The following is a 25,471-nucleotide window of genomic DNA, read 5'->3' on the forward strand; positions in this document are numbered from 1 at the left end:
TTTCTGAATGCCAATATAACTTGCTTTGCTAACATAGACAAGTCTGTACTCAAAACATATTTTAAAATATTAAAAAAATACCTAGATCGTAAAAAGAAAACTCGGGCTTAATCCGGGTGCTGTGTTCATCAATCAGAAAGCATGCAGAATTCAGAATGCCATGCATACGTACGATAAATTGAGATGCAGGTGATTTACTGATTTTAATTGTTCGTGTTTCGTGAGTTCGTCTGAAAAATTCCGTGCAGAGTCGCCAATTCAATTTATCATTTTTACGTATAAATGCAATATTTAAAAATATTTTTTTTTTGCCCATATTTTCTTACTTTTCTGGGATTTTCCAAATTTTTTTACTTTTCAAAAAGGTTTTAAAATTTCTTACTTTTCTGGAATTCCAGGCTGCTGGTTTTCGGAATTTTCAGGGCGAGTGAACCACCGAAAAGGGTCCATTACTCCTCGATCGATAGTCCAATTTGACTCGGAAGAATTCGTTTTTAGTCAGTTATTACTTGCTTTTGTTTGGCTTTTACGCTAGGATGTAACATAACCTCATTCAGTGAAAACGGATCTAGATACTGTTCACGAATTCCTTTATGGGGCTAACCGGGCTATAAATAATTCTAAATAAAACTTACGACAGGTTAGAAAAGTCATTTGACTGCCATCATGCAGTAAGATTACCTTTAACCTTCTATAAACTCATATGCGTCTATCATCTTTAAGGCTGTAGTTGGCGTGGGATGGTCCCAAATCCAATTTCAATGCTATAATTAACATTGACGTGCTACCTGTCATGACCTTGTCAACAGATCGGCAATGTTGAAATGTACACTCATCAACGGAATATTAGACTATTAGTTTTTACCTGCGTGCCTCCTCCGACATTTGGTAGGCCCAGTAGTATATATCGCGGGGGCTGCGCCAAGGAATAGGACCAGTGGGAACGCATGTCTCTCAAGGTTTCTATTTGCCACAGAACATGAGTGAGCTGGACGCAGACAATTACGTCTGGCGTAACGACCGGCTACTTCCCCGAGGACGGGGGAGAAAGAGAATATGTGCTCCAGCCTTCTTTGAGTAGAATCAAACAATGGAAGTTCTTTTCTTGTTCCATTGTGTTTCCAAAGGTTTCACAAGGTCCTAATTGAACAAAATCAATGGCAGCTGTGCGCAGACACAACAAAACAACCTGGAGTGGAGAAATATATAGAACTTTGATTTTAATCTCCGTTATGGAAAAGTTATAGCCTTGTATAGAGAGTTGGGACAAAAGTTGCAAGTCAGTTACTTAATCAGTTCAAAAGCAAATTACGTTTATAATTAGATTTCATGATAAATGGAAATTCCGAATTTGATGATCATCCGGAAGGAGGAAAAATGGACAAAATGTGTTCGCAGAAAAAGAAAGAGTGCGCGACCAATTACCACAAGGATAAGTATCGTGCCCTGTGTATAGGCCAGCAGATCGTTATCGCCCAGAATTCCAAAGACGATCGATGGTTACTGTGGGCGGGTCGTGGCCGATGGGGAACAAGAAAACGATCATTACGTCGATCTCGTTTCATGGATTTCGGGGACAACTATACACACAGAGTCGATCCCCGCAGGAGAACATATGTAAACCCCACATACAAGGGTTCCTTTTTTTTACCTGAGAATTTGATCGGTTTGATTTCCTTTCCAGTATAAGCAGATGACATCTGTAAATAAATGATTAGATTTTCATTAGTGGATAGGCAGTTGAATAGATTCCTTCAGTCAGCAAAGTTTAATACAAGCGGCAATGCAGTGAGAATTCGGAGGAGGACTGGAGGAGACCCAAAGAGAAGTCTAAAACAGAACTTACAAGTTTGAGAACGTAAACTACAATTTTATGGTAAGCTTCTCAACAAGTGTCAAAGAATCGGATTTCCTTTGACGATGTAAACTTCCAGCAAGGCTATATCTGACGGGTGTACCTAATAAGGTATGCCTACAAAGCTGCAAGTGAATTAAATCTGGATTGAGATCAATGCAATATACATATTTATTCATTCATTCGGCATCAAACTAGTTTGCGAATGAACAGTTCACTGAACGCCCTAACGAGATGACTTGACTACAAGTTCGTGAAAGCAGGACTTGCGTGTCAAATACAAGATCGCCTTAATATGCTCCAATGAAAATTCCCTTTGTAAGTGAAATTGAATTCTAAGAATAGCTGGTCATGCATTCAGCATTGACTAGTCACTAAACTCGGCGATTCCTGGATCTCAAATCCAATATGTATCAAGTAGTTGGGACGCAAAAGTTCACTGATAGTTTCAACGTGAAACGTCCTAGATCCATATGGTTATTAATGACACTAGAAATTACTCCATAAGTTGATATTCTAGAACTCACGTGATGTTCTCTGTGAGCTGTTGATGTACATTCAGCCTACACTATAAATTCACAAATACTTGGGAGGATGTAAATTACTAGGCCATAATACCTTTCGAAAAGCTAAACAGTGCTTAAGAAAAAAGAACATGAAATGAATGTGAAAGACATGAAAAGTAAAAAAGAAAATGTTGAGTTTAGGCCTACTTACCCTTTGATGAAGACTAATTCAGCACAAGTGATGCACAAATTGAAACGTTAAAAAGTTGATTACAATAAAAAATTTAGCCGTTTTGGCTCACAAACTAAAACATTTCTCAAGATCTTTTAGATCTTTTCATCTTTTCAAAGCACGTGCTGAGCAGAAGAGATATGGGAGATATATATGCACATTCCAGGACATCTATCGGCCAACTAAGGAACGGAATTAATAAAAAAGCGCAAAAATTCAAAACTTTGAATAGTCACCTCGTCATTCATCCGCATTCCTGTTGACAGTCAACTTTTAAAGAAAATTTCAGAATTTGTTTTTAAATAGACAAACATTTTTTCAATCATGCACGAAAAAAACTATACGTGAATAAAAAGAAAAAAACGCTGAGTTTATTTTTTGCGGCCGAAAGAAAAAAGATTTAAAAATGCAAGAAAACATAAAGTTTGTTCAAAAGTTTGGATCCGAGATTCCTGGCGAAATTGTCTTTGGTTATGAAAAAAAAAACGTTTAAGAGAAATTGAGGTAAATCGCATTGATGATTCAAAAAATAAAAAGGTAAAGTAGTTGGAAGAATCGTCTCATAAACGAGCTGCTGGGTATAACTGGATGACGTTTCGGAATGGGCAAGGAAATAAAGAGAAGGGAATAATACGTTTTGGATTTGAGAACTAAAATAAGCGATATAACTGAGTGTTTATAGGTGGGCGGTGGACATCTGATGTCGGAGACTGCGACGGACCACGCCCTCAGCTGCTCGGTTGAAGTCTTCTACACCTTGACGAACGTGTTGGACGTCTTTCGGGAAAGCCTGGAGATGAGAGATAGAAAGGGAGAGAGAGATGATCAATCGCTTTTCCTGGGCAGGTGTAGCGAGTGAATAATACCTGGGTCGGGCTGTACACGGAAGCAGCATTAAAGATGGGTCCCAAATCGGCATTGTTGCTGCTATTGCCAGAACGCTTATTGCTTGTGGCTCGCGTGGGGGTATACGTGCCAGGTTTGCCGTACAAATTCTGATGATTTCGCTGACGTCGACTCGATGGTGTCTCAATGCCAAAAGGGCTGTTGAATAGTTAGAAACACTGCAATTAGTTTTTAAATTCTTGAATGATTTCAAACTACATTTTAAAAAACCTGTATAGTTTAGTTGGAGTTCGTCCCAACAACTGTTTTGATCTTGGAGTGTCTTTTCCTCTTCCTGGTGTGTATGGAGAACTATTCACTAGCCTTTGTCGACGTCTAGCTGGATTATTCTTGAGTTTCTGTAGATAAATAAACATGATATGAATCTACTAAATTATACACAAGAAGAGTTGTGCTTCAAACCTGGGACCAAGTTCCAAAAGTGTTGCGAACATCATTGAATGTTTGGTTGACTTTCTCAGCACCAGCTTGGATGAGTTTACGAGTTTCCTTGGGCACATTAGCTACATTGAGATTGCTGATGGAGGAAAGTACTCCTCTGCTACGTAATAATCTCCTTTGGGGCTGTGGTTGTTCTTGTTCCGTCGTAGCATCGGAGACACTTTTGAACTGTCTAGACAATTGACGTCTACTCCCACTGCCATTGACACCCAACGTATGAGTAATCTCTTCAGTTGCACCGTCTGACCTTGAAGTCTTATTCCAAATCTGTGACAAACTCTTCAAACTTGATGCCATTTTAACAAAACTTGTTTTTGGGTTAACGTGAAAAATGCGTGCTCTGGAACACAGGCTTGTCAAAACGGTTATTTCATTTCAAACCCTTTTGTAAGTACACCGTTGTCAAATGGTGTTGAATCAATTCCCGTAATACGTCGTCGTAAACTGACAGGAGCAGACCTACATAAATATCCAAAACTAGTTATTGTTGGCAGTTTTTACGTGTTATTTCGTCGTTCTAGTTCAAGATATCTGTTATCCTCAGTTTTATTTATGTTTTCTTCTTCGTGAACTTCGTTGCTTGTAAAATCCCATCAAATTACAGTACGTAAAACGGAATCAGGCTGGAGACAACGGAGACAGTCAACGTCATCAATATGACAAGAGGAACCTATTCTTGGGAAGGTAAATATACTAGTTTAAAGTCATGGGACTGGTTTTTCAAATAATATGTCCTCTATTTGATACAGATTTGCGGAAGCAAGCCCGACAGCTAGAAAATGAAATTGATGCAAAATTGGTCAGTTTCAGTAAATTAGGGTTAGGATCCACCCCTTTCAACAATTCTAAATCCAATGGGTAGCCTAATAGTGTTACGAAATAGTGCAACACTTTTACATCATTTCCGTTTCGATTTGCAGAGAATCAGCTCATCTGCTTGGAGAAAATTTTGCCTTTGAATCAGGGTCAAGTGAAATTCAACAGCTTCTTAGCAAGGTAACTTTGGGGTCAACCATGACTCACACAAAAATGCATAGCCTACTTGTATTTTTCCAGCTCACCGATGTTAACTCCCAAATGACTGAAGTGTCTGCCTCTCAAGCCCCAAGTGCAGCTTTGCAACACACTCTCCAGCGTCACCGTGACATTTTGCAGGACTACACCACTGAATTCCAGAAGACGTCATCTCACTTGCAGTCCAAAAAGGAAAGGGAAGACTTACTTGGAAGTGTTAGAAGAGACATAGAGTAAGAAATTCTAACTGTTACTTTTTTACCTATACAATTTCTTTATCTTACAATTGCAGTGCCTACAAAAATGACAGTGGTAGAAATAGGCGCACTGATCTTTATCTGAAGGAAAATGAGCACCTGAGGAGGTATTTAATTAAAGATAAACTTATTGTTACATTGGCTTGATTCTGTGTTTAATCTAGTTCTGAGAGGATGGTGGACGATCAGATCAATATTGCCATCGAAACCAAAGAACACATAGCAAATCAACGTAGCAACTTGAAGCGAATGCAAGCTCGCGTCAACGACTTGGCTTCCCGTTTTCCTGTAATCAATAGCGTAGTTCAGCGCATCAATTTCCGCAAGAGGAGAGATGCCATCATCTTAGGAAGCGTGATTGGTTTTGGTTGCATTCTATTGCTCCTCTATTCTCAGCGTTAAAAAATAACTTTCAAAACTTCTATATTTTATACTGTGATGGCTCTTCCCGCTCTTTACTATTTCCTTAAAGGTTCATTACAAAGAATTTTCAGTCATTATCCTTGATCAAGAGTTTGTTACCGCCAAACGTTTTCTTCGATTAAGGTACTGTAATATTGTAAGAATGGCAGATGGTGTAACGCCAGAAATCCGAGAAGCTGCACCAATCTACAAGCCAAAATGTTAGGAAAGATTAGGTTAGATTTCAAGATTTACTTATTTTATTCCTTACCGTTTGCGGCCGTGCTTCATTTAGTTTGTTTCGTTCTTCGTTTGACAAAGACATGGAACTCCTATACAAAAATATGTTTTTAGAACGCAAACTGAATTAGAACAAATGGCAATCATTTTCGTACTCTAAGTAATCAATGTCGTCTGGGATGGCGAGGGCTTCCTCCGCACGGATTTGTACGGCATCTCCTTCTTGATCATCAATCGCATTCGAGTACAATGATTCGATCTGAAGTCTCTTGCACAGTAGTGGGTCAGATACTAGATGACTAAGTCGTCCGTCAGCCAGAATTGAATCTAAAAGTGCCACCGTAATTCCGTCCTGCTGCCACGGTAAGGCCAGAAGTTCAAATGCGCTAAAATATGAAGCAAGTCACGAAATGTTGCGATTAGAAATTTAAAAAAAAAAGCTGATTGATAATTTGAAGTACTTTCTATGAGTTGACGTTTTTGTAGCAGGGAGAGAAAGCATCTTGCGCCAGATGCTCAAAGGTCGTTTGATGGATTTTAAAAGAGTTACAGCATCATTATGGGACAATCTTGTGTTCACACACCGGTCATACCTGAACAAAAAATCGTCATCAGGATGAGAACAGTTTACAATTAAAAACTCAATACATTACCGAGCTTGAGATACGCATCCCGTCGGAAATGCTTTTTCAGTTAGTCTAAAATCTGCGTTGTCCGGCCGCAGAGAAAGTCTAAATTCAGCTCTAGATGTAAACATTCGGTAAGGTTCTGGTGCACCTATCCGAGTCAGGTCATCGATAAGGACTCCAATATACCCTTCCGTTCGATCAATTGTAAAACTGGGAAGATTTTTTACCTGTTATCAATGTAACATAAGTATAAAATAAAATTTAGTAATTGATGTAATTGGCATTTGATTTACTTTGAGGCCGGCGTTGATACCGGCTATGATTCCTTGAGCGGCTGCTTCTTCATAGCCAGTTGTCCCATTGATTTGACCAGCAAAGAAAAGACCGTTAACCGGTTTAGTCTCCAGCGTTTTTCGAATTTGACGAGGATCGATATAATCATATTCAACTCCATAACCAGGTCGAATCATTTCAACTTTCTCTAGTCCCGGAATGGTTCTCAGCATTTGAAATTGCAATTCGGCTGGAAGAGTACAAGACAGTCCATTGGGATAGACTACGTGGTTATCAAGACCAAGACCTTCAGGTTCCAACCAAACTTGATGTCTTCTACCACCAAACCTACGCATACAAAAATTTTCTAGTAAATATGAACGAAGTATTAACAAAACAACTAGTTAGACAAACCTCAGCATTTTCGATTCGATTGACGGGCAATACCGCGGCCCCCGCGTTTCTTCCTGGACATGGCGGTCTAAATGGAGGTTGTCTAAAATAATACGTTCCATGGCTGGTGACGTACGAGTAATGTGGCAGTTGACTTGATCATTCGGCTATGTTATGTTTTCAATAACAAATTATTCCGTTACATTTTCTGTATTACTTATAAGGAAATGGTTACCTCAATCCAGACTCGATCATTCATGAATGAGAAAGGTATGGGAGGGTCATCACCCCGCTGGATTTCGCAGACAGAATAGTCAATGGTTCGGCCATCCAAACGAGGCGGAGTACCAGTTTTCAGTCGACCAAGTTTAAACTGCAATCGCTCCAGCGTATGAGACAATCCGATCGCTGGCTTGTCTCCCATACGGCCAGCTGGGTAGGTCTCCAATCCAATGTTGATTTGGCCACGTAGAAAAGTACCTGTAGTGATCACTACAGATCGACTGGAGATTTTTGTATCGTCAGCTGTTATGTATAGTAAAGATTAATCGGAATGATGATGCAATTAAAAACAAATTGATTGGCCACATACCTAGTAAAACACCCAAGCAAGTTTCATGACCATCTATATTTTCAACAATCAAATCTTCAACAGCTGCAGCTCTAATTTCAAGATTTGCTGTTTGAAATAATTCAGCTTGTAAATGCTTTTTGTAGAGATTACGATCAATCTGAGCCCTGGGGCCCCACACTGCAGGTCCTTTCCTTCTATTCAAAACCTAAATAATGAAATTCCTCATCTAAATTTTGATCCTGATAATAAATATTTAACATCATTAACCTTACCTTGTATTGAATTCCAGATAAATCACAGATTCTGCCACAGACCCCATCCAAAGCATCAACTTCTCTCATCTGAATACAAACTATTTATTTAAAAAATTAATAAATTAATAAACTATACAAATATGAAATTACCAGGTGTCCTTTTCCGATTCCCCCAAATGAAGGATTACATGACATTTCCCCTGGTGAATAAATGGGCATATAATAGTGCTCAATTGTTGCAAATTTATAGGCATTGATTACCAATTGTTTCGATCTTATGAGTGAGCAATAAAGTTTTGCACCCCATTCTTGCAGCTGCTGCACAAGCTTCTGTTCCGGCGTGACCTCCTCCAACAACGATGACATCATAATTCTTTTCGCCGGTAGTAGTGCTTAAGAATCTTTCGCTTTTGATAACACGTAGAGACTGGGACCCAAAGCAACTCTTACAGCGCTTCAGAATAAATCCTCCGTATTTCATTTTTTAATTAATAAAGCACGTGATTAGAGAACCATTTTAAGCTGAAAGTAATATAAATCTGCAAAAAGGCTCGAACAGTTACAAAACACGAGAATTCACAACACGAGACGATGTTGTTGTGTTGGAATTCGTCTGCTTTTTTCGTTACTCTTGACAACCTGTGACGTAAGCGTTCTTTCGTGGCATTTCTCATTAAATCGAAAACATATCACAGCCTATATTTATATTGCGGTTCGAAGAAAAGGTAATAACTCTTTTAAAACACTCGTATTCATGTTTAAGCATTCATTTTTTGTAGTATACCTGATTGAATTATGTAGCTGAAGCTCTTCTCATTATCACGTCTATTGATCTCACAGCCTTCGAACCCTTATCATTTCAAAACGTTTTCATCACCGCCTATAATCTGGCAAAGTGATCTATTTTGCGGGGCAATTGGTTAACGATAGTCTCTGTGTCAACAGCCATTCAAGAGCAGTCATGCACAGCTAGCTAGTATATACTTATCTTATCTTTTCTGTGCCATACAAACTGATGTGAAAGGGTCAGCTGTGGCTGCAGTCAGTATACCTCCTTGATCTATTGATGTTCGCTCTTTTAGATCTCTAGAAATGGTATGAAGTGGCCATTCCTCTCCTCTCACCAGCGTAAGAAGGCTCACTTCTCCTTCTCACAGCAAGCACCGTCGGGTCTTACAGGCAGATTCTTCACCATGGTGTTCACTCGAGGAATAGGGGTGAAACGTTTGATAGCCTATGGAGTACCTTTTCTCATCCTAATCATGGTGTACCAGATATGGAAGAGACCGTGCAACTCAACTCCATTTGGGGGCCAGGTATGATTCTTTATTCACCAATCAACTTTCAACATCTTTAAACAAAAACAAATTAACCTTTCCTATGGTGGAGGCTTACGAGTAACAAACTTAACTTCCTTCTTATATCTACTTCCTGTGTCCCGTCTTCTGTGTTCCCCTTGCACGCTCTTTCTCTTTAAAACAATCCTTGACACAAAACAAATTGTGGACACACCAAAAACGAGGCAGCCTCTGTTACAGCATATCGTTGTGGACGCCGACAAGCGGACGTACAGTTACGACCGAATGGAACCCATGATCTTCATCGGAGGAATGCCCCGGTCAGGAACCACTTTGGCTCGAGTTTTGTTGGACGCCCATCCGGACATCCGCTGTGGAGAAGAGACACGTGTCTTACCCCGCCTTCTGCAAATGCGCGCACAGTGGGTCAAGTCCCAGAAAGAAAAAATGCGGCTGGAAGAAGCCGGCGTCACCGCCGAGGTAAATATTACAAAACAAAAGCAAATAGTCAATTTCTTTCTTATCTTGATGAGATAGTAATTGCTCCGTGTAAATACTAGGTGCTTAACTCAGCCATAGCTGCGTTCATAGTCGAAATTGTGGCTAAACACGGCGAGCCGGCCAAGAGATTGTGCAATAAGGACCCATTTACAATGAAATCAGCCGTTTACCTGTCTGAACTTTTCCCTCGCGCCAAGTTTCTACTCATGGTCCGAGATGGACGGGCGACCGTGCACTCGATCATCACTCGGAAAGTGACAATCACTGGGTTTGACTTGACCAGTTACCGCGATTGCTTGACGAAATGGAACAAAGCTGTCACCATTATGCACAACGAGTGTCAAAGCGTGGGTCCTTCACGGTGCCTGATGGTTCATTATGAACAACTTGTCCTTCATCCTCAAGTGTGGATGGAGAAAATCCTTCAATTTCTAGACGTTCCATGGGATGACGTAGTCTTGCATCACGAACAACTCATCAATCGACCTGGTGGAATTTCACTCTCCAAGTATAATTTTCATAAATTATTTGATTCGCATTTCACTTCTCCTAACACTAACAACTTACTTTAGGGTTGAAAGATCGTCGGATCAGGTTGTGAAACCAATTAATTTGGAAGCACTCAGCAAATGGGTGGGTCAAATACCTGAAGATGTTATCCGAGACATGCCCCATATCGCCCCGATGCTGTCAACGTTCGGCTACGATCCTCGAGCTAATCCACCCAATTACGGCGATGCAGATCAGTGGGTAGCCAACAACACGCTCAAAGTAGCCCAGCAAGAACGACACTGGGTGAACAAGACACAAGAGCTTCTCAAAGCCAAAAAGCAGCAACAACCCCGCGATGAATTTGAAGACAAATTCACCGATTAAAAATTCTTTTAGCTACTCACTCTCTCTCACTCTTCTTGCTCTCTCTCTCTCTTTAAACTCTTATTTACTCAAAACGAGTCAAGTGATGTTTGCATCGCTTTGCCAATGATGACTACTCTTGTCACACTCCCCTCAAGCCGTACTTGTCACACATTTTATACAATGATTTAAGTGCGCTTTGTATGCTTCAAAATATTTGTTGTTGAAAAACGAAGGCCGTCAATGTTTTATAATCATCTCAGTTTTGTTTTCTTTTACCTCGTTCCATGAATGAGCCAGTTGCAGGTCTGTTTAAAATTTTTTTTTTCCTTCTGTTATATTCCTATCTTGCCCAAGGGCTGATGAATTTTTTCTTGAGTGTTTTGTTCGTCGATCCTGATTTCCATTTCCTGAAATTGTAAATGCGTTTTCAAAAAACAAACGGAGAAAAAATTTCAGTTGATCGATGACACAATGACCAAATATGGGAAAAACACAAAGTCACGTGAAGGATTGTGTTGTGACCGTCAGTCGTGTCTCATTTCTTTTTTAAATAGCTTTAAAAATGTCCTTTTTTTTACAGATTTTTTTGTATCTTCAAAGAGTAACTAAATATACATATCCAAAGTGGTGTAACAGAAATAACTAACTACAATCTTTTTTTTTGGTGCTGTACTGTCAAACGAAGTGCAGCAAATGGAGTTTTTATTATTAAAGGATTTTATAATAATGCTACTTTGTTTTTGTAAAAAGGGATGATGGACGGTAAATTCTTTCATCGTTGGATATGGGGATCGTCAAGTGTGATGTTTAATTTAACACGAAGGGATGATTTTTAAAAGACCAAACATGCGGTAAAAATCGCGGTGACAACCATAGCCATGGTAGTCTGAATGGCACTTCCGCTGTTGTTGTAAGGCCTTCGATTGTACGGTGGGATAGTTCCGCTTGAACCGAATCCCGAACTTTGTCCGAAATTATTGGAACTCTGTCCGAAACTCCCTGAACTTTGTCCCATACCGCTAGGATTCTGTTGTGGCCAGTTACTTCCGGAATTGACTCCGAAAGAATTTGGATTTTGTTGCGGCCAATTATTACCAGAGTTCATTCCGAAATCGTTTTGGTTCTGCGGCCAGTTACTACCAGAATTCGAGCCAAAGTTATTAGTACCTTGCCCACCGAAATTGCTCGCTGATCCCTGAGGAAAGTTTTGAGGAAAACTGCCACTATTGGAACCAAAATTATTCTGATTATTATTAGGGAAGTTGACACCGCCGTTACTGCTGCTGCCGCTACTGCCACTCGGGAAACGATTGAAAGCTGGGTTGTTGTTGAAGCTATTGGAGCTGTCAAACGTGTTGAATGTAGAGTAGCCGCCCGTCTTGCACTGAACGCCTTGAAGCATCACATCAAAGATTCGGCCAAAGTGGGTTGACGCCCTCGAACTGCAAAAATCCGTTCCACGAGTGTACTTGTCCAAGATGCAATTGGTTACATCTGCAATGTACCTATTGATAACATGTTATTATTAATAATTCTTTAACAATTCAGCCAATATCTTGTTTCATACTTGCAATCGTCACCATTGTAACTGTTCATGCTGAGAATAATGGACGTTCCGTATTTCAATGTTTGGCGATTTGGCGACGGTAACATTTGCACAAAGGTAGGCTGAGCTCCTTGTTGAATGTTGCAGCCAAACTCATTCAAATCAGTCTTGCGGGCACACTGCGCTCCATTATTCATGGCCATTTCTAAGAAATAATCATATGCGTCAATATTGTCGTCCATTCGAAATGAGAGAAAAGGCGACCGGCTAGACAGGTGGACCCTGCGTGACCCGGAATGAATACAAATTTCTACCTTTAAGGTTAACTTGGTTGTTGGAACAGAGGTAATCCTTGGCCGCATTCATGGCGCCTAATTTTTTCTGGGCCGCCAGTTCCGTCGAGCTGGTGCTGCCTGTGCTGGATATGGAACTAGCACTAAGGCTGAACTGACAGGCCGATTTCAAATAACCTACAATGTTTTGCATTTGTCTAAAATAAGAGAAATGAACAAAACGACGAAAGAGAAATCCGGTCTGATTACACAACAACACAAAAAAGGAATAAGTTGTTTTTAGGTAAATTGTAAATAGTACCCGCAAGCCTGTGCAGCCCATGTGTCTAGTTGCTGGTTGGACCCGCCCGTAAACGAAGAGGACGAGAAGCTGTTGCCCATTGTATCAGCTGTAATCAGGATCCGCTCAACAATCACCTGGGCGTCATTCTGATTCATTGTTTCCTATTGGCAGCCAAAAACAAGAGAATTGTAGGGGCCATCATTAGACACATACGCGCATTAGATTTTACGTTGACTAAGACGGAACACGGTTTGTCACTGCCGAATGGTCGAAACTGTCCTTGTTGTTGTTGATCCCAATTGGCTCTCGATCCACCTGCAGTTCCTCCAGCTACTCCGCTATTGAATCCAATCGATTGATTTTCTACGCGCAGATAATCACAAAGTTTCAATCACTATTACGTCTTAACCGAAAAAATAGATTACCTGCGCATGTGATGCAGAGACTGAAGGCCATTAAGGCAGTAATTAACCCTGTCTGACTGTAAATTATTATTAAAGAATTAGTAGCAAAATCAATTTTCAGGCTATTACGCAACAATAATTACGTACCTTAAAGAAGAAGCCATTTTCCAATTGAATATTCGCAGTCACTCGGATTGTTGCTATAGCTACAGTCCGTCCACTATCGAATCAGAGGGGTGAATGATATCCTTCTCGAGCTGGCCGAGGTGGACGCGGGCGGGATAACGAAAAACAAGACACAAACAAAAGCCCAAGTACATCACGTTCGTGTGTGCTGCTGCGGTCGAAAACGTTCTGTGGGTGGGGGGGAATTGTTGCAACGTCAACGGTTGACGGCAACACCGCGGACAAAATCTTTTATTCAGAGAATGCGTCCTGTGTGTGTATATACACACACGTTGGCGTGCCGTACATATAGACACAACACTAGCAGCCCATTCTTTTCCCATTTTCTTACTTCCTGCATCGATTTCCATCCAACTCGGGGGAGACGTGATACGAATCAGCGTCGGTAATTGTCGTCCTCACGAAGTAGTAAACAACGGAAAGACTCGGGACCGGGTTCTCTAATGATTCGATTAATCCGCACCGTTCCGAATCTATCAGCATTTTCAGGGAAAAACTGTAAGAGAATTAGAAATGGCATAAGACACAATTTTGGTATCATGGTTTTCGTGCACTAAAAAACGAATGTACAGCTGTTTTACTTCACGTGATGAAATACTATTTTTGTTTTTGTTATCTACGAGCATCGTTATCTTTATTTGGATTGTTATTAGTTCTCTTTGTCTAGTTCATCATTCTCTTTCCTGTTTTGAAAACAAAACATCTGAAAATTGTTAGCCATTTCTGGGGAAAGAATTAAAACGGTATAGAAACAAAAGGTTATTGGCCTATCGAACGTATGCTTATCTCACGACCAAGGGGAGTCGATGATGTGATGGAATTTAAAGAACTTACTTATGTACAGAAAATATTATACACCCCACCTGCTTAAGGGGAGCATTTCCTGGAGGAAACAATTTGTTTAGCCTACTTGATTATGGAGAAATTATGAGCTTTTAATCTTTCTAAGGTAAATGACACTTAACTTTAACGAAATCGAGTCACTGACGAATTGTTGAAAGAATTGAAAAATTTGTTTACCTTCATTGAAAACTCAACCAGAAAAAGGAATCGTCCATCGCTTATCTCTGCAATTTGACCTTCTTCGTGTTTTGTGATGGCGCGTGTTGAAGGAGAATATGGCAGAAGGGCAGCCACGCTAACCTGCGTGACTGTATCATCGTGTTACATATCACTCTCCCACCTGTAACCCTATACAATTAGAGAAAATTGAGAGGCTTTTGTCTGAACAAAAAAACATGACTTCTTAAAAGCATTTTGGATTAGAGTTACCCCAATGGCAAGAAACCTGATTCAATTAGTCACTAATTTCATTTTTGAACAACACAATCATTATCTTAATAAAAACGTACTAGTAAGTTGCCAAAAAAATGATCTATCAACAAAGAAAATCAGTGAACCTCATGGAGTACATAAGTTATTGAACAACTTACTAAAGAATTTGTGGTAACATACAGTAGAGTTAAGACTCTGTTATGCAAATATATATTAATTGTTTCCCACTTACCAGTACAAACTGCTCAAGTTGGAGATAGTCAGATAACTTCTCGTAGAATTTCAGAAAATCGTCGTCCATGCTGCTTATCAGATTATGTCCGGTAGAGTAACTGAATGGTAATCTAATCTTGAACAAACTAGTTCTCAAAATTTCAAGGTTATACTATTAAAAACCTTTGGCCAAAATGGTTTTGCAATTTCAGACACGACACGTCACACGTTACACAAAAAAACATGCTAGAAAATGTGGAAATCAAATCTGAATTTGAAAATTTTGAAACAGCTGACCACAGATTGCAGTGCCACCAAAGAGTGGCGCCACTTTGCGGGCAATTTTTAAACAAAAAGTTCTCCGGTTTTAAGTTTTAATTTAACAAGATCTTAAAACAAGAATTAGAAAATAATAATTATTATTATTGTGTTTTTTTCCCTGTTAACTGGTAATAAAAAAAGGATGGAGCTCAACGACCTTCAGCAGTATTGATAGCTATTTATAAACGTGTGGTAACGATGCGTAATATAATATTCTTTCAGATAAAGTTGATTTATTAATGGAAATAAGCAGATTAAATTTAGTGAATGAATGCAAACGAGTAATTTCCTATGCCAATTGAATCAAATTTGTGGCCAGAGTTCTAACACTATCAAATATTGCGCAACTTGGAAAACTAAATTTAATTTGACGAGATTGGCTGATTGGCATAATCACGCAAAATAAAAAGCAAATTGGCTAGAACACGCTAACATAATAACAACAAAGAAAACGTAATATCGTAAATTCGAACACTGTTATTTAATCCTTACATCAGGTCGTAAGCTTAGCTCACCTATCCAACAGAAATCCATACAAATGCCTTCTTTGAAAACAGCATAAGGAAGTAGCAGACGTAATCCTTGCTAATTTTTGGCAACACTTTTAATTAAATAGAACAGGAGCAAACGTGGGACGAGAGCAATCGCACGCGTGTCCCCTGAGGATCAAGATAAATTCCGAAGGAAAGGCTTACGTAAACTAAAGTTACTATGACAATTTCTACTTTAAAATTACCTTCATCAAATAAAAGTCAACGCCACTTAAAGATGACAGCATGCGACGATCAAGACGGATAATCAACCTATATGCGTCAAACTTGTAAATGTCAGCAACAGCAGTCAGTAGCGACTTTTCAGGAATTATTCATCCAACGTCCATTATGATCGATTATTTGGTCAAAAACTTTGTTGTAGAAGGCACACGCAGATAGCACACGGGATAGAGTTTTCATCGAGTAGAAAAAGACTAGACCCAATCATATAAACTATTCATGTGTGGGAAAACTAACATCACACATGCTATGGTCTAATCGTTCGACTCACTAGTGTTCGGCTGGAACGAGGTCGATATTGACACATTGATCCAGCACCCACTCATGAGTCAACACTCACCGACAATACACTTGGGAATAACCATTTTTTCTCTTCATCCGGACAAGGAGAAACAATAGTTTAATACAATCACCTAAAAATGATAGTCAATATCAATTTTCTTACCAGTCTTCATTAAATTTACTTAACACATCCCATTAGTCTTACCTTTCGATTTATTTGGTTCCGTACATTAACGACACGGTAATTAACACATTTCGAAATATTATACATGATTGAAACGGAGCTAAGTTAGAGGTTCCTCTGCGTGCAATAGTGCAATCTTATACAGTATGTGGTGCTATTGAAATGCACGATGAAAAATTAAGAATACATCCGGACAAAAATACATTTTTTTTACATCACCAAATAACGTTCTTTGAAATTATTAAAGTTAATCAAACTCAAACGCAAAAAAAGAACTAAGGATAGGATCGAAGTTTTGCTTAAAAGAATTTCCTTGGAAAATTTCTGAACTTAATAAAACTTGAAAACCAGTAATAAGACTGGAAGAACGGTGAAAAAATTAACCTGGAAACCATTCGCGGAACTATGAGAATGTGACTTGGTGGTAGTGACTGTAGGGGTAGTAGTGGTTGGAGGGGTAGTAGTGGTTGTAGGGGAAGTAGTAGTGGTAACGGACGGGGCTTCAGTAGATGCGTCTGGTGTTTTCTCTGTAGAAATAGGGAGACTGCATGGCAGACCCTGTGTCACCATATTAATCGCTTTTTTCACTGCCTCTCGCTGGCGTTCAGTACACTTATCCGACTGTCCAAGACCGCTGATAAAACATTCCTTGGTTTTCAATACCACCCTAGAAATAAAAGAACATTGATTTAAAGCGGAAAACAAATTAATAGTATAGTTACATACGTGCAGTCCTCTTTCACCATCTCTTCAAGAAGCACCTCAGTTGGGAAAACGGCTTTAGCAAGAGAATTAGTTGAACAATTCTTGGTGGTCGATTGAATCAATTCAACGCAAGGAATTGAATTTCCGGCAGGCACTAAACATAAATAACCATTTTAACATTGCACCGGGAAAACTATACTGATGGAACTTACCATTGAAAGTTTTTTTATCAGAACAGATGGCTGAAAACATTGAGTTCAGGCCTGCAACAATAGGAGCGACCTTAATATCATCCGCATCCAATTTAACTTTTGTGTTGGTGCAATTAGCGTCCAACTGCTTGATAACATCCCACTGTTCGCTAACAAACCATGACAACATGTGAATTAACTCGATTAACTGTATTGATTTACAACAAATACCAGAGCAGATCGACGGTGACGACTGCATTTCCCTCTAAAACGGCGAGAATGGCCTTCTCTGGGACCCAGTTGACCTTATTTGCAGCCTGAGAAAGAAGAATGATAAGCTCATTATTCACAACTTCAATGAATGAATCCCGACTTACATTGTAAGCTGCCGAACACTTTTCAGACGAGACGTCACGAATTGCATGATCATTCACAATTTGAGTCGATTTTGTGGAATCGGTGCTGCTAGAAGTAGGAGCAGCTGAGGTACTTGCAGTCGATACCTCCGTAGGCTTTAACGTGGTTAAAACCACCTCTTTCGTTGTCTCTCCGTTCAAGGCCGCGGTTGTAGAAGATGTAGCAGAAGATTCTGTCGTTTTGTTTAGTTTACCCGTAGATGATGCAGGTTCAATTGGTAGTACCGATTCAATCGCGGAAGGATCACTTCCAACCGCATGCACATTCGTATCTTTAATTGATGTGGAAGGCGCTGTGGTCGCGGTATTTGCAGCAACAGAAGTATTGGTAGATGGAGGTGCCGCTACAGTTACTGAATGGCGAAAATAAAGCAAAGAATAATAAACATTAAAGAATGGCTATTGATTCAACTGATAGGGCAATGATTGATTTACAATAGTAACACATTCGTTGGCATGACTACGGTCCCCGTGAAAAACCATTAGCGAGGAGTCCTCGAAAACGACAAGAACTCGAACTTAATCCCGCCCATGTACTCTCACTGCATGCAACCCACGACATTCCAACCACAAAAAGTATCGATTAACTTGATCGTACTAGTTCACTAACATAAAAAATAATCTATACACATCGCTCACATCCGACACATTAACATGAGAACCATGCTTACCATCTACTCCAGATGCGAGCGCCACAGTTGAGATAAAGATGGCCAAAACTAAAATGGCAATATGGCGGGAATCCATTTCTTGCTTCTATAAGCTAGTTGTTAAAAATAAGTTGACTTAAAAAACTCTTGGCTGCAACGAGATAAGTAATTTTCTTGGGTGCGAATAGCTGGTAGAATTCGTCAAGTGCTGCAAAGAGTGGACCGTTCAGCACCACATCACCTGCTCGAATGAAAAAGTCCTGGTGTCTTGGTTAAAACGGAGACTCGCAAAGTGCACATACGACTCAGCTGATCACATAATGAGAATGAAAGTCATGCTGCCCCCTATTCTATTTTTCCAACTCTTCCTCTAATTTCTTTATCCCCAGGGAAGAAAGGAAAAGGGGGTGGGGGGAGGTAAAAGAAAATATCACTTTTGGTTATTGGATCGAAGGCATGGTACACATATCCTGTTATCGCGAATTGCAATGACCTCGAGAGAGCCTCGTGTTATTAACGATTGAAATATTTGTCGCCTTTGCAAACTTGACGGAATTAGCATGTGACAGTGTTTTTTATTAAGTTTTCCTCTCGTCTGCACCAGCACAACAGTCATGTGCAGAAATCATCTGTTAGTTTATTAGATGTCATATAATAATAACTGGTTATTGTTGCCAGAAAATAATAAGGCTTTCTCCTTTGCTTGATAGAAAATAAAGTAAAACGACTTTGGCTATGGGTGGCACGTAGGATAGGAAAGTTTCACGATTAAGTATTCGATCAGAACTCTTGTATGGGTCGACATTGTTCACGATTCACAAATTTTACTTTTAAAATCTAGATTTCAAGCACCGATTGTGAGTCAATAAGTGATTTCGACATGGAAAGAAAAGGAAAGTTGTCGATGTTTGTTTAAAAAAACCAGTTCTTGAAGTATGCAAAATAATTACATAATAACAATCCACTTAATGCAGGGAAGACTTAGCAACCTAAATTGCAAACATATTGTAACCTAAATCGCAACTGACATTTCGATAGGTTTCGCTAGTTTTGCCAACGATTCAGTGCACTTGCTAACTCGTTTTGACTGCTCCAACAGTGTGATTCATCGTTTTTGGTTTAAGGCTTCTGGAAATTCAATAAGGATTTCGTACCAAGAGTGTCGTGAATCCTCAAATAGGAAATCCAAGGAAAAAGACAGCAGGTCGAATGTTTAAATGTATTGCGTTCTTCATGATGAATCATAATGGACGACAAACCGGGCGGAATTGGATGTTCAGAGTTCGTGCATTCTTTTATAAATTTTATATGAAAACGAACTATCGCCCTGCTATCGATTACGTTTTCAGTCGATACCTTCTACATTTTTCGACTGCTGGCTACTGGGACTATTTCTAATGTCAATCTAAACGCGGCGACACCCAAGGGAAATACGTTAAATTTTCTATTGAAAATGGCGTTTTTCGATGATGTTAAACAACTTATCCTGCCATATTACTTACTTAGCAGTCTTCTAAGTATTTCATTTCTGGTACTGAAAACTATATCACCCATGTGCAACTACTTATTTCCTCCGAGTGAATCTCAATGTGAATTGGACATGGTAAACATTCATTTCCTTAAGTAAACTAAACTTGAATTTACTATATTCAATCTTTTTACTTGCAGAAACAATCTGAAATCATGTTTTTCCTTCTATTTGTGATTGTGGTGAGAGCCAGAAAAACTGGCTCTGTTACGATGTTGGCGTACCTGTCTACAGGATTCATGTACTGCAAAGTAGCCAGTTTGATTCTATGGTTCAATGCAGATCCTAGATATGGATTAGTCTATGTGGTGCTATTAACTTGTAAGTAAACCATAACTAGTTTTTAAAACATAATCATCATTAACATTTTCCTATTTCAGTACAAGCAATCCTATTCCCAGAGCCTTCATACAGTGGTCCAGAAAAAGTTGTCTATTTCAATGCAACATCTTTGGATGAGGAGCTGAACAGAAACAAGAAGGTTGTTTGGATTGTGACATTCTACACTGTTTGGAGCCCAAGCTGTGTCAATTTTGCTTCAATCTATTCAAAATTATCAGCAGAGTATGTTCAGAAATTACTTTTAACCAGTACACCATCTTGTAAAACAATTTTTTTTCATCCAGATATTCGTTAGACAATTTGAAGTTCGGCAAAGTTGATGTGGGACGATTTCCCGAATTAGCCAAGAAGTATTACGTCAACGACACGTCCTTTAGCCGGCAGCTACCCACTGTAATAGTATTCAAAAACGGAGAAGAGTTTGATCGTAGACCAGCCATCGACAGCAAGGGACAGCTACAGAAATTTATCTTCAATGAAGTACTTATTAATTTTGTATTTCCCTAACTTATTATTAACTCGAATTTTTAAATTTCTACTAGGATAACGTCAAAGTACAATTAGATTTCAACAATCTTTACAATGAGTGTAAAAATAATCCAATCAAGGAGAAAAAAGAAAAGCGGGTCAAGTCAGAGTAAACTAAATTATCTCAGTAGTTGTTATTAGGTGTGTTTTTAATAAAAATAAAATGAAAGATTTTTAAATATAATTGTGCCACCACCCACTATTGTGTTCAATTTTAAATAGATGCTAATACAACACCAGGTTGCTGTTCTTTCACCCCAATTTATTCAAGCGATGTTAAATTCAATTACACGGGTGGCCAGTGGGCTGCAACTTCTTCATGCAGAGATTCAGGAACCCACGCCTGATAGGCCGCCAAAAGGTAGAGTGTATCTTTTTGCCAAGCGCCAAGAAGCGTGTCCAAACTATCGACGTTTTGAATTGTCAATTCTTTAAGTAACAACTGTGTTCTGGGCTGGAGCTTTGCCCAAGTCTTGACCATTGTTGACGGAGTTGATAGTAGAAATTTGGTATATCTATAACGCAAAATTTCAATTATTAATCTGTTTTTAATAAAGAAAGTTAAGAAAAATGTGAACTTACTTTGTTAAAGGGTGGCAGATATCTCCACTAAGGAAAAATTGGGCGAAAAACTTGAACCGGTCAATACCAGCCGGGAATTCGAGTTCCATGACCGGTAGAGGCCAACCACTTCTTCCGAATGTAACATTCATGTGGCACACTATTCTTCCCTGATCAGAATCATAACGAGGAGCAGGAAGTTCCAATGGGGCGGAGAAGGTACACTGTGAAGGACTAAAGACAGGAAGCCATTCTGGTTCGATTGCCGTAATACCACGCAGATAAATTTTATCATCGTGTTCATAAATATCTTGATAGACGATCCATTCAGGGTGTGAATAGCGCAAGATACTCGAAGGGTTAAGGAAAACGGGATCCTCCATCTCCGGGCAGCGATAAGCGTATTTGTATTTCCTACGGTCTTCGGCTTCTTTAATTTCGTTTGGAGCTATTCTCCTGGCCACGTGATCTGGAAGTCCTGCCATTAGAATTTGTCGCAATTGTTTCGCTTGAAGCTCTGTTGGTGGTGCCATACGAGGGTCAACTACGATGGGAGTTGTACCAGACGGGATAATTAAATTGGTCTCGTTGGTCAGCTGGACTCGCAACTTGCGCACTTCACGTAGGGCTTTGCTGCGTATCCCATTTGTGGAACAGAAAGCCTCGATGTCACCCGAATACTCGGCAGCGCCAACAGCTCGGACAAGTACCATTGGATCACCCAAAAAGAGTGACTGCCCAGTTCCAGCCCAGGATCGGCGTTGACCAAGCCATCTTCTGTGCGTATCGCCTGGCTCAGAATCAGCTGGCTGGTCCAGTACGAGTTCTTGAACGGATAAGGCAGCCACCAAAGTGATGCTCAATTGAAGCAGGTCATGTTGTTGGCTGAGCAAAAGCATTTTTGCATAACGTGGTGCTAGTGGATAGGCGGCCATGGCTCTTCCCAGTGGAGTAATCTTTGATGTCCACTCTTGACTTTCTATAAACCGAATTAAATATTAGATATTTATGTTTAAATAAGAGACTATGAAATTTTACGTTTCAGTCGGATGTTGCGTGGTGGCGGTTCGAGAGCATTAAGCAACAGTAAGCGGCGCTCGGCTGCGTATAATTGCTGGATATCTGGAGGCGTAGGGAACGGAAAGTGAATAACTTTTTCAATATCCATCGATTTCATTTGCAAAACTAAATCATCGATCGGCCTGGAAAAGAGAAACTGTATAAATACACATGTCCACGATAATCAATAACAATAAAATTACCTTCTTGCGATATCTGGCAAAGAGAACTTTTCAAACTCATCATTGAAAACGGCAGAAGAATAGAGACGATAACAATGTCCTGGGCCAGTACGACCAGCGCGACCAGCACGCTGGTTAGCGGCAGCCTGCGAGGTCCAGGTAACGTGAAATGCGGACACTCCCGTGACTTTATCGAAGAATTTTGTTTTAACTCGACCAGTATCGACTACATAACGGACGTTAGGTATCGTAAGTGAAGTTTCTGCGACATTAGTGGCCACCACACACAATCTCGATCCTTCGGGCGGAGGAGCAAACACTTTCTGCTGGCGATAGGAGGGTAGAAGGGAATACAAGGGAAGGACCCACAAAGGAGGTGCAGTTTGACTCTGAGATAAAGCCTCCGACTCATCGTTGATGTCGAGTTCTTGATCTGAATCCACCAAATCGCCGAGACTTTCATCGTGATCTTGTTCTTGCTCCTGAAGTGGCAAAGCAGAATAATGATCTAAGTTGATCTTTACTCGCTGATCCACTTCCTTCTTTGAGCGCTTCTTCATGTTTTGCTTTTTGGCTTTGATTTTAGACAAAACCTTTTCCATGTCTTCGTCCTGTTTTACACAAGGAAATGTTAATCAATTGTTTTGTTTTTTATTTAGTTTTGAGAACACAATACCTCTTCTGGGTCGGACATGACGGGAGCATCTTCGGGCTTTGATGGTGCAGTTTCTACAGGCTTGGACTCCTCCGTCTTCTTGACACCCGGAAACGTCTGACGTAGTTTTCTACAAAGGGCATTAACCTCTTGTTGACCAGTTAGAAAAACTAAAATGCCTCCGTCAGGCAACTGTCTATGGATTTTGCACACTTTGCGATAGGATTCGTCCACATAATCTTCAAAGGCCGTCCGTTTATTGAAATGTACTGACACGGGAAATTGTCTGGCTTCAACCTACGTAGCACAAAGAAATTAGCACATATTGATACAAAAAATCATTTGGGGTCAATAGTTTCACCTGTATAACGACCGGCTTAGTCTTGAAAAGGCGTTGGTTATCTGTAAAGTCCTCGACACGAAGGGTGGCAGACATAATGACCATTTTCAAAGGATTTCCTCGTTTATGTCGCAGCATCACGATACGCGACAGCAGGCCCAGTAAAATATCAGAGTAAACACTGCGTTCGTGAGCTTCATCGATTATCACCACAGAATAGTTGTTGAGAAGGAAATCTTTTTGAACTTCCTATTATTTTTAAAAATAATGTTAATAATGAGAGAGCAAATATCTTCTTGACGAGGAACATGCCTTTAACAAAACACCGTCAGTCATGAATTTAATGCGGGTATTGTCCTTGACGTTGCCTTCAAAACGAATCTGATAACCAACTTGACCATCATGCAGGTTCATCTCCTCGGCCACACGATTTGCCATGGATGTTGCAGCCACCCTCCTGGGTTCTGTGACACCAATGATTTTCCCATTAGCAGCATATCCAGCTTCATAGAGAAATTGAGGAACCTACACCATTTCATGTTATTAGTATAAAGCAATCACTAAATAAATATGAGAAATGTTACCTGAGTAGTTTTGCCACTTCCAGTTTCTCCTGCCAAAATGACAACTGGATTTTCATTAATGGCTTCAACAATTGCTTGCTCTTCAGCAAGAATAGGCAGTTTCATTCTTGCAGCTTGAACTTCCGCCGTACGGTGAACAGGCACGAAAATGGCCGGCTTTGACTCACGTTTAGGCACTGGAGTGTCATCACTTTTAGTTTCCTTAATTTCTTGTGGGTTGCCACCCGTTTCGGCACCCGTTTCGGCATTGACAGAGGCGTCAATTTCTTTGGTATTGGTATTTGAAACCTCTTCTTTTGAAACAACCTCTTCAGAAACAACAGCTTCTTCAGCTTCAGCTTCTTCATCTTCAGCTATTTCTTCATCTTCAGATGCCTCTTGTTCTGAATCGCTTGATTCATCAACCACTTCTAGACCAATTACATTGGCATCAGTTTGTGGATTTTCAACTTCAGCCTTTTCTTCCTTTTCTTTCCATCTCTGTCTCCTCTTGCCTCCAGCAGCTCCATTTTCTTGCTTGTTTTCTCCAGGTTCATCAAATAATGTAACAGAATTAGTTTCTGCAATGGATCGTTTTATGCCTTTGGTTTGAACTGAAGTCAGGGATGTCATCATAGACAGTTCCTGGGCACTGGGTTGAAACTTGGCTAGAGACTCCAACAGCTCTGCTCTCTAAAAACAAAAAAAAAAGCTGTTATTCAGGTTTACTTATAAAACCATAATTGCATCAATTACATTAGCTTTCTTTTTCTTGACATCTACAATCTTCTCAAGCTTTTTTCGTTGTGTCTTTGACAAGATCCGCTGGTTGGATTTCTTCTCTTTAACAACTTTTGTTGTCCTTTTCTTTGATGGCAAAACAAGTGCATTGCACTCATCATACTTTGAAGACTCTGCCCCATTTATTTCAATCTCAACCTATATATAGAATCAACATTAAGACATCAGAAATATTCAAAGCCTTACTGTATTACTCACCCCTTCAGCTTTAATAATTTTTGTTTTGACAACTTGACGTGCTTTCCAGTTGTAACCTTTTTTATTTGGCCCCATGGTTTCAAATTTCACCGAAAGTTTTATTCAACAAATTAGCGTCATATAGTAAACGAGAATCACTAAAGAAAAATGTTGGCAAACCCTACAGAGACTGACACGAGTGTGAGTAGCAGACGACGAGGCACGTGGTTGTTTACGATTTGAGACATCTAGCGCTGATTTATTAAAATGTTATTTTCCCAAAAAATTTGAAACGAAATTCAAAACGAAACAAAAAATATTCTTAAGATTAGTGACAATAGCATAATTTAAAAAATGTATTTTATTGCAAACCAGTGTTT

General features: G+C 39.7%; 8 protein-coding genes and 1 long non-coding RNA gene across 11 annotated transcripts; 3 read left to right on the forward strand and 6 right to left on the reverse strand.

Moving 5' to 3' along the window:
* Positions 1–65: 65 nt before the first annotated feature.
* LOC124207216 lies at positions 66–2,738 on the reverse strand. Its single transcript, XR_006879848.1, has 6 exons — positions 2,573–2,738; positions 1,652–1,700; positions 866–1,189; positions 682–798; positions 383–620; positions 66–230 (listed from the first exon to the last, which is right to left on the reverse strand). It is a non-coding gene; the product is annotated as an uncharacterized LOC124207216 (long non-coding RNA).
* Positions 2,739–2,942: 204 nt separating this feature from the next.
* Positions 2,943–4,237, reverse strand: LOC124207221. Its single transcript, XM_046604579.1, has 4 exons — positions 3,902–4,237; positions 3,710–3,837; positions 3,460–3,637; positions 2,943–3,383 (listed from the first exon to the last, which is right to left on the reverse strand). Exons 1-4 carry the CDS (start codon positions 4,235–4,237, stop codon positions 3,270–3,272), a joined length of 756 nt encoding a protein of 251 aa, XP_046460535.1. The 3' UTR covers positions 2,943–3,269.
* A 244-nt stretch (positions 4,238–4,481) lies between these two features.
* Positions 4,482–5,711, forward strand: LOC124207222 (Golgi SNAP receptor complex member 1-like). The gene is made up of 6 exons (XM_046604580.1): positions 4,482–4,624; positions 4,690–4,798; positions 4,861–4,936; positions 4,997–5,187; positions 5,247–5,318; positions 5,376–5,711. The coding sequence occupies exons 1-6, from the start codon at positions 4,597–4,599 to the stop codon at positions 5,611–5,613; spliced, it is 714 nt and encodes a 237-aa protein (XP_046460536.1). The 5' UTR covers positions 4,482–4,596; the 3' UTR covers positions 5,614–5,711.
* Positions 5,618–8,457, reverse strand: LOC124207217 (protein MTO1 homolog, mitochondrial-like). Its single transcript, XM_046604573.1, has 12 exons — positions 8,238–8,457; positions 8,127–8,176; positions 7,995–8,063; positions 7,741–7,927; positions 7,384–7,673; positions 7,170–7,315; positions 6,776–7,103; positions 6,507–6,709; positions 6,315–6,446; positions 6,009–6,239; positions 5,885–5,945; positions 5,618–5,820 (listed from the first exon to the last, which is right to left on the reverse strand). Exons 1-12 carry the CDS (start codon positions 8,455–8,457, stop codon positions 5,719–5,721), a joined length of 2,019 nt encoding a protein of 672 aa, XP_046460529.1. The 3' UTR covers positions 5,618–5,718.
* A 108-nt stretch (positions 8,458–8,565) lies between these two features.
* On the forward strand, positions 8,566–11,275 carry LOC124207220 (protein-tyrosine sulfotransferase 2-like). Of its 3 annotated transcripts, none has more exons than XM_046604575.1 (5): positions 8,566–8,701; positions 9,059–9,292; positions 9,503–9,754; positions 9,835–10,283; positions 10,348–11,275. In XM_046604575.1, exons 2-5 carry the CDS (start codon positions 9,074–9,076, stop codon positions 10,649–10,651), a joined length of 1,224 nt encoding a protein of 407 aa, XP_046460531.1. In that variant the 5' UTR covers positions 8,566–8,701; positions 9,059–9,073; the 3' UTR covers positions 10,652–11,275. The 3 variants fall into 3 exon arrangements, with proteins under 3 accessions (XP_046460531.1, XP_046460533.1, XP_046460532.1); XM_046604577.1 differs by having other exon boundaries at positions 9,515–9,754; XM_046604576.1 differs by lacking the exon at positions 8,566–8,701 and adding an exon at positions 8,818–8,952.
* A 103-nt stretch (positions 11,276–11,378) lies between these two features.
* LOC124207218 (probable cyclin-dependent serine/threonine-protein kinase DDB_G0292550) lies at positions 11,379–15,126 on the reverse strand. The gene is made up of 9 exons (XM_046604574.1): positions 14,853–15,126; positions 14,366–14,536; positions 13,307–13,841; positions 13,181–13,236; positions 12,985–13,118; positions 12,774–12,916; positions 12,494–12,669; positions 12,201–12,384; positions 11,379–12,138 (listed from the first exon to the last, which is right to left on the reverse strand). The coding sequence occupies exons 3-9, from the start codon at positions 13,321–13,323 to the stop codon at positions 11,466–11,468; spliced, it is 1,383 nt and encodes a 460-aa protein (XP_046460530.1). The 5' UTR covers positions 13,324–13,841; positions 14,366–14,536; positions 14,853–15,126; the 3' UTR covers positions 11,379–11,465.
* A 1,278-nt stretch (positions 15,127–16,404) lies between these two features.
* On the reverse strand, positions 16,405–18,679 carry LOC124207229 (mucin-5AC-like). Its single transcript, XM_046604587.1, has 6 exons — positions 18,377–18,679; positions 17,667–18,058; positions 17,521–17,606; positions 17,311–17,459; positions 17,120–17,252; positions 16,405–17,060 (listed from the first exon to the last, which is right to left on the reverse strand). Exons 1-6 carry the CDS (start codon positions 18,450–18,452, stop codon positions 16,724–16,726), a joined length of 1,173 nt encoding a protein of 390 aa, XP_046460543.1. The 5' UTR covers positions 18,453–18,679; the 3' UTR covers positions 16,405–16,723.
* Positions 18,680–19,648: 969 nt separating this feature from the next.
* On the forward strand, positions 19,649–20,952 carry LOC124207231 (thioredoxin-related transmembrane protein 2 homolog). Its single transcript, XM_046604589.1, has 5 exons — positions 19,649–19,958; positions 20,024–20,204; positions 20,264–20,447; positions 20,510–20,705; positions 20,768–20,952. The coding sequence occupies exons 1-5, from the start codon at positions 19,809–19,811 to the stop codon at positions 20,864–20,866; spliced, it is 810 nt and encodes a 269-aa protein (XP_046460545.1). The 5' UTR covers positions 19,649–19,808; the 3' UTR covers positions 20,867–20,952.
* A 46-nt stretch (positions 20,953–20,998) lies between these two features.
* On the reverse strand, positions 20,999–25,322 carry LOC124207223 (probable ATP-dependent RNA helicase DHX37). Its single transcript, XM_046604581.1, has 10 exons — positions 25,113–25,322; positions 24,870–25,052; positions 24,135–24,806; positions 23,863–24,075; positions 23,572–23,799; positions 23,232–23,507; positions 22,577–23,166; positions 22,353–22,516; positions 21,336–22,293; positions 20,999–21,268 (listed from the first exon to the last, which is right to left on the reverse strand). The coding sequence occupies exons 1-10, from the start codon at positions 25,185–25,187 to the stop codon at positions 21,040–21,042; spliced, it is 3,588 nt and encodes a 1,195-aa protein (XP_046460537.1). The 5' UTR covers positions 25,188–25,322; the 3' UTR covers positions 20,999–21,039.
* Between the last annotated feature and the right edge of the window lie 149 nt (positions 25,323–25,471).

Source organism: Daphnia pulex, chromosome 11 (genome assembly GCF_021134715.1).
Source record: "Daphnia pulex isolate KAP4 chromosome 11, ASM2113471v1".
Classification (NCBI taxonomy): domain Eukaryota; kingdom Metazoa; phylum Arthropoda; class Branchiopoda; order Diplostraca; family Daphniidae; genus Daphnia; species Daphnia pulex.

Bases quoted from the DNA above. Each gene is read 5' to 3' on its own strand.
- LOC124207223 (XM_046604581.1), bottom strand. From the start codon at position 25,187: ATGGGGCCAAATAAAAAAGGTTACAACTGGAAAGCACGTCAAGTTGTC. The intron at 24,076-24,134 runs GTAACATTTCTC...GAAATGGTGTAG, and splicing joins GAAGTGGCAAAACTACTCAG to GTTCCTCAATTTCTCTATGA. The intron at 23,800-23,862 runs GCATGTTCCTCG...TAAAAATAATAG, and splicing joins CTGACGGTGTTTTGTTAAAG to GAAGTTCAAAAAGATTTCCT.
- LOC124207217 (XM_046604573.1), bottom strand. From the start codon at position 8,457: ATGAAATACGGAGGATTTATTCTGAAGCGCTGTAAGAGTTGCTTTGGG. The intron at 8,177-8,237 runs GTAATCAATGCC...TTTATTCACCAG, and splicing joins TCATAAGATCGAAACAATTG to GGGAAATGTCATGTAATCCT. The intron at 7,928-7,994 runs GTAAGGTTAATG...TTCATTATTTAG, and splicing joins TATCTGGAATTCAATACAAG to GTTTTGAATAGAAGGAAAGG.
- LOC124207221 (XM_046604579.1), bottom strand. From the start codon at position 4,237: ATGGCATCAAGTTTGAAGAGTTTGTCACAGATTTGGAATAAGACTTCA. The intron at 3,838-3,901 runs GTTTGAAGCACA...ATTTATCTACAG, and splicing joins CTTTTGGAACTTGGTCCCAG to AAACTCAAGAATAATCCAGC. The intron at 3,638-3,709 runs GTTTTTTAAAAT...ACTATTCAACAG, and splicing joins ACTCCAACTAAACTATACAG to CCCTTTTGGCATTGAGACAC.
- LOC124207231 (XM_046604589.1), top strand. From the start codon at position 19,809: ATGGCGTTTTTCGATGATGTTAAACAACTTATCCTGCCATATTACTTA. The intron at 19,959-20,023 runs GTAAACATTCAT...TTTTACTTGCAG, and splicing joins CTCAATGTGAATTGGACATG to AAACAATCTGAAATCATGTT. The intron at 20,205-20,263 runs GTAAGTAAACCA...TTCCTATTTCAG, and splicing joins CTATGTGGTGCTATTAACTT to TACAAGCAATCCTATTCCCA.
- LOC124207220 (XM_046604575.1), top strand. From the start codon at position 9,074: ATGAAGTGGCCATTCCTCTCCTCTCACCAGCGTAAGAAGGCTCACTTC. The intron at 9,293-9,502 runs GTATGATTCTTT...AAAACGAGGCAG, and splicing joins CAACTCCATTTGGGGGCCAG to CCTCTGTTACAGCATATCGT. The intron at 10,284-10,347 runs GTATAATTTTCA...AACTTACTTTAG, and splicing joins GGTGGAATTTCACTCTCCAA to GGTTGAAAGATCGTCGGATC.
- LOC124207222 (XM_046604580.1), top strand. From the start codon at position 4,597: ATGACAAGAGGAACCTATTCTTGGGAAG. The intron at 5,188-5,246 runs GTAAGAAATTCT...TTACAATTGCAG, and splicing joins AGTGTTAGAAGAGACATAGA to TGCCTACAAAAATGACAGTG. The intron at 5,319-5,375 runs GTATTTAATTAA...TGTTTAATCTAG, and splicing joins GAAAATGAGCACCTGAGGAG to TTCTGAGAGGATGGTGGACG.
- LOC124207218 (XM_046604574.1), bottom strand. The intron at 12,385-12,493 runs GTAGAAATTTGT...ATTATTTCTTAG, and splicing joins CAACCAAGTTAACCTTAAAG to AAATGGCCATGAATAATGGA. The intron at 12,139-12,200 runs GTATGAAACAAG...TGTTATCAATAG, and splicing joins TACAATGGTGACGATTGCAA to GTACATTGCAGATGTAACCA.
- LOC124207229 (XM_046604587.1), bottom strand. From the start codon at position 18,452: ATGGATTCCCGCCATATTGCCATTTTAGTTTTGGCCATCTTTATCTCA. The intron at 18,059-18,376 runs GTAAGCATGGTT...TTCGCCATTCAG, and splicing joins GCTCGCATCTGGAGTAGATG to TAACTGTAGCGGCACCTCCA. The intron at 17,253-17,310 runs GTAAGTTCCATC...ATTTATGTTTAG, and splicing joins TGATAAAAAAACTTTCAATG to TGCCTGCCGGAAATTCAATT.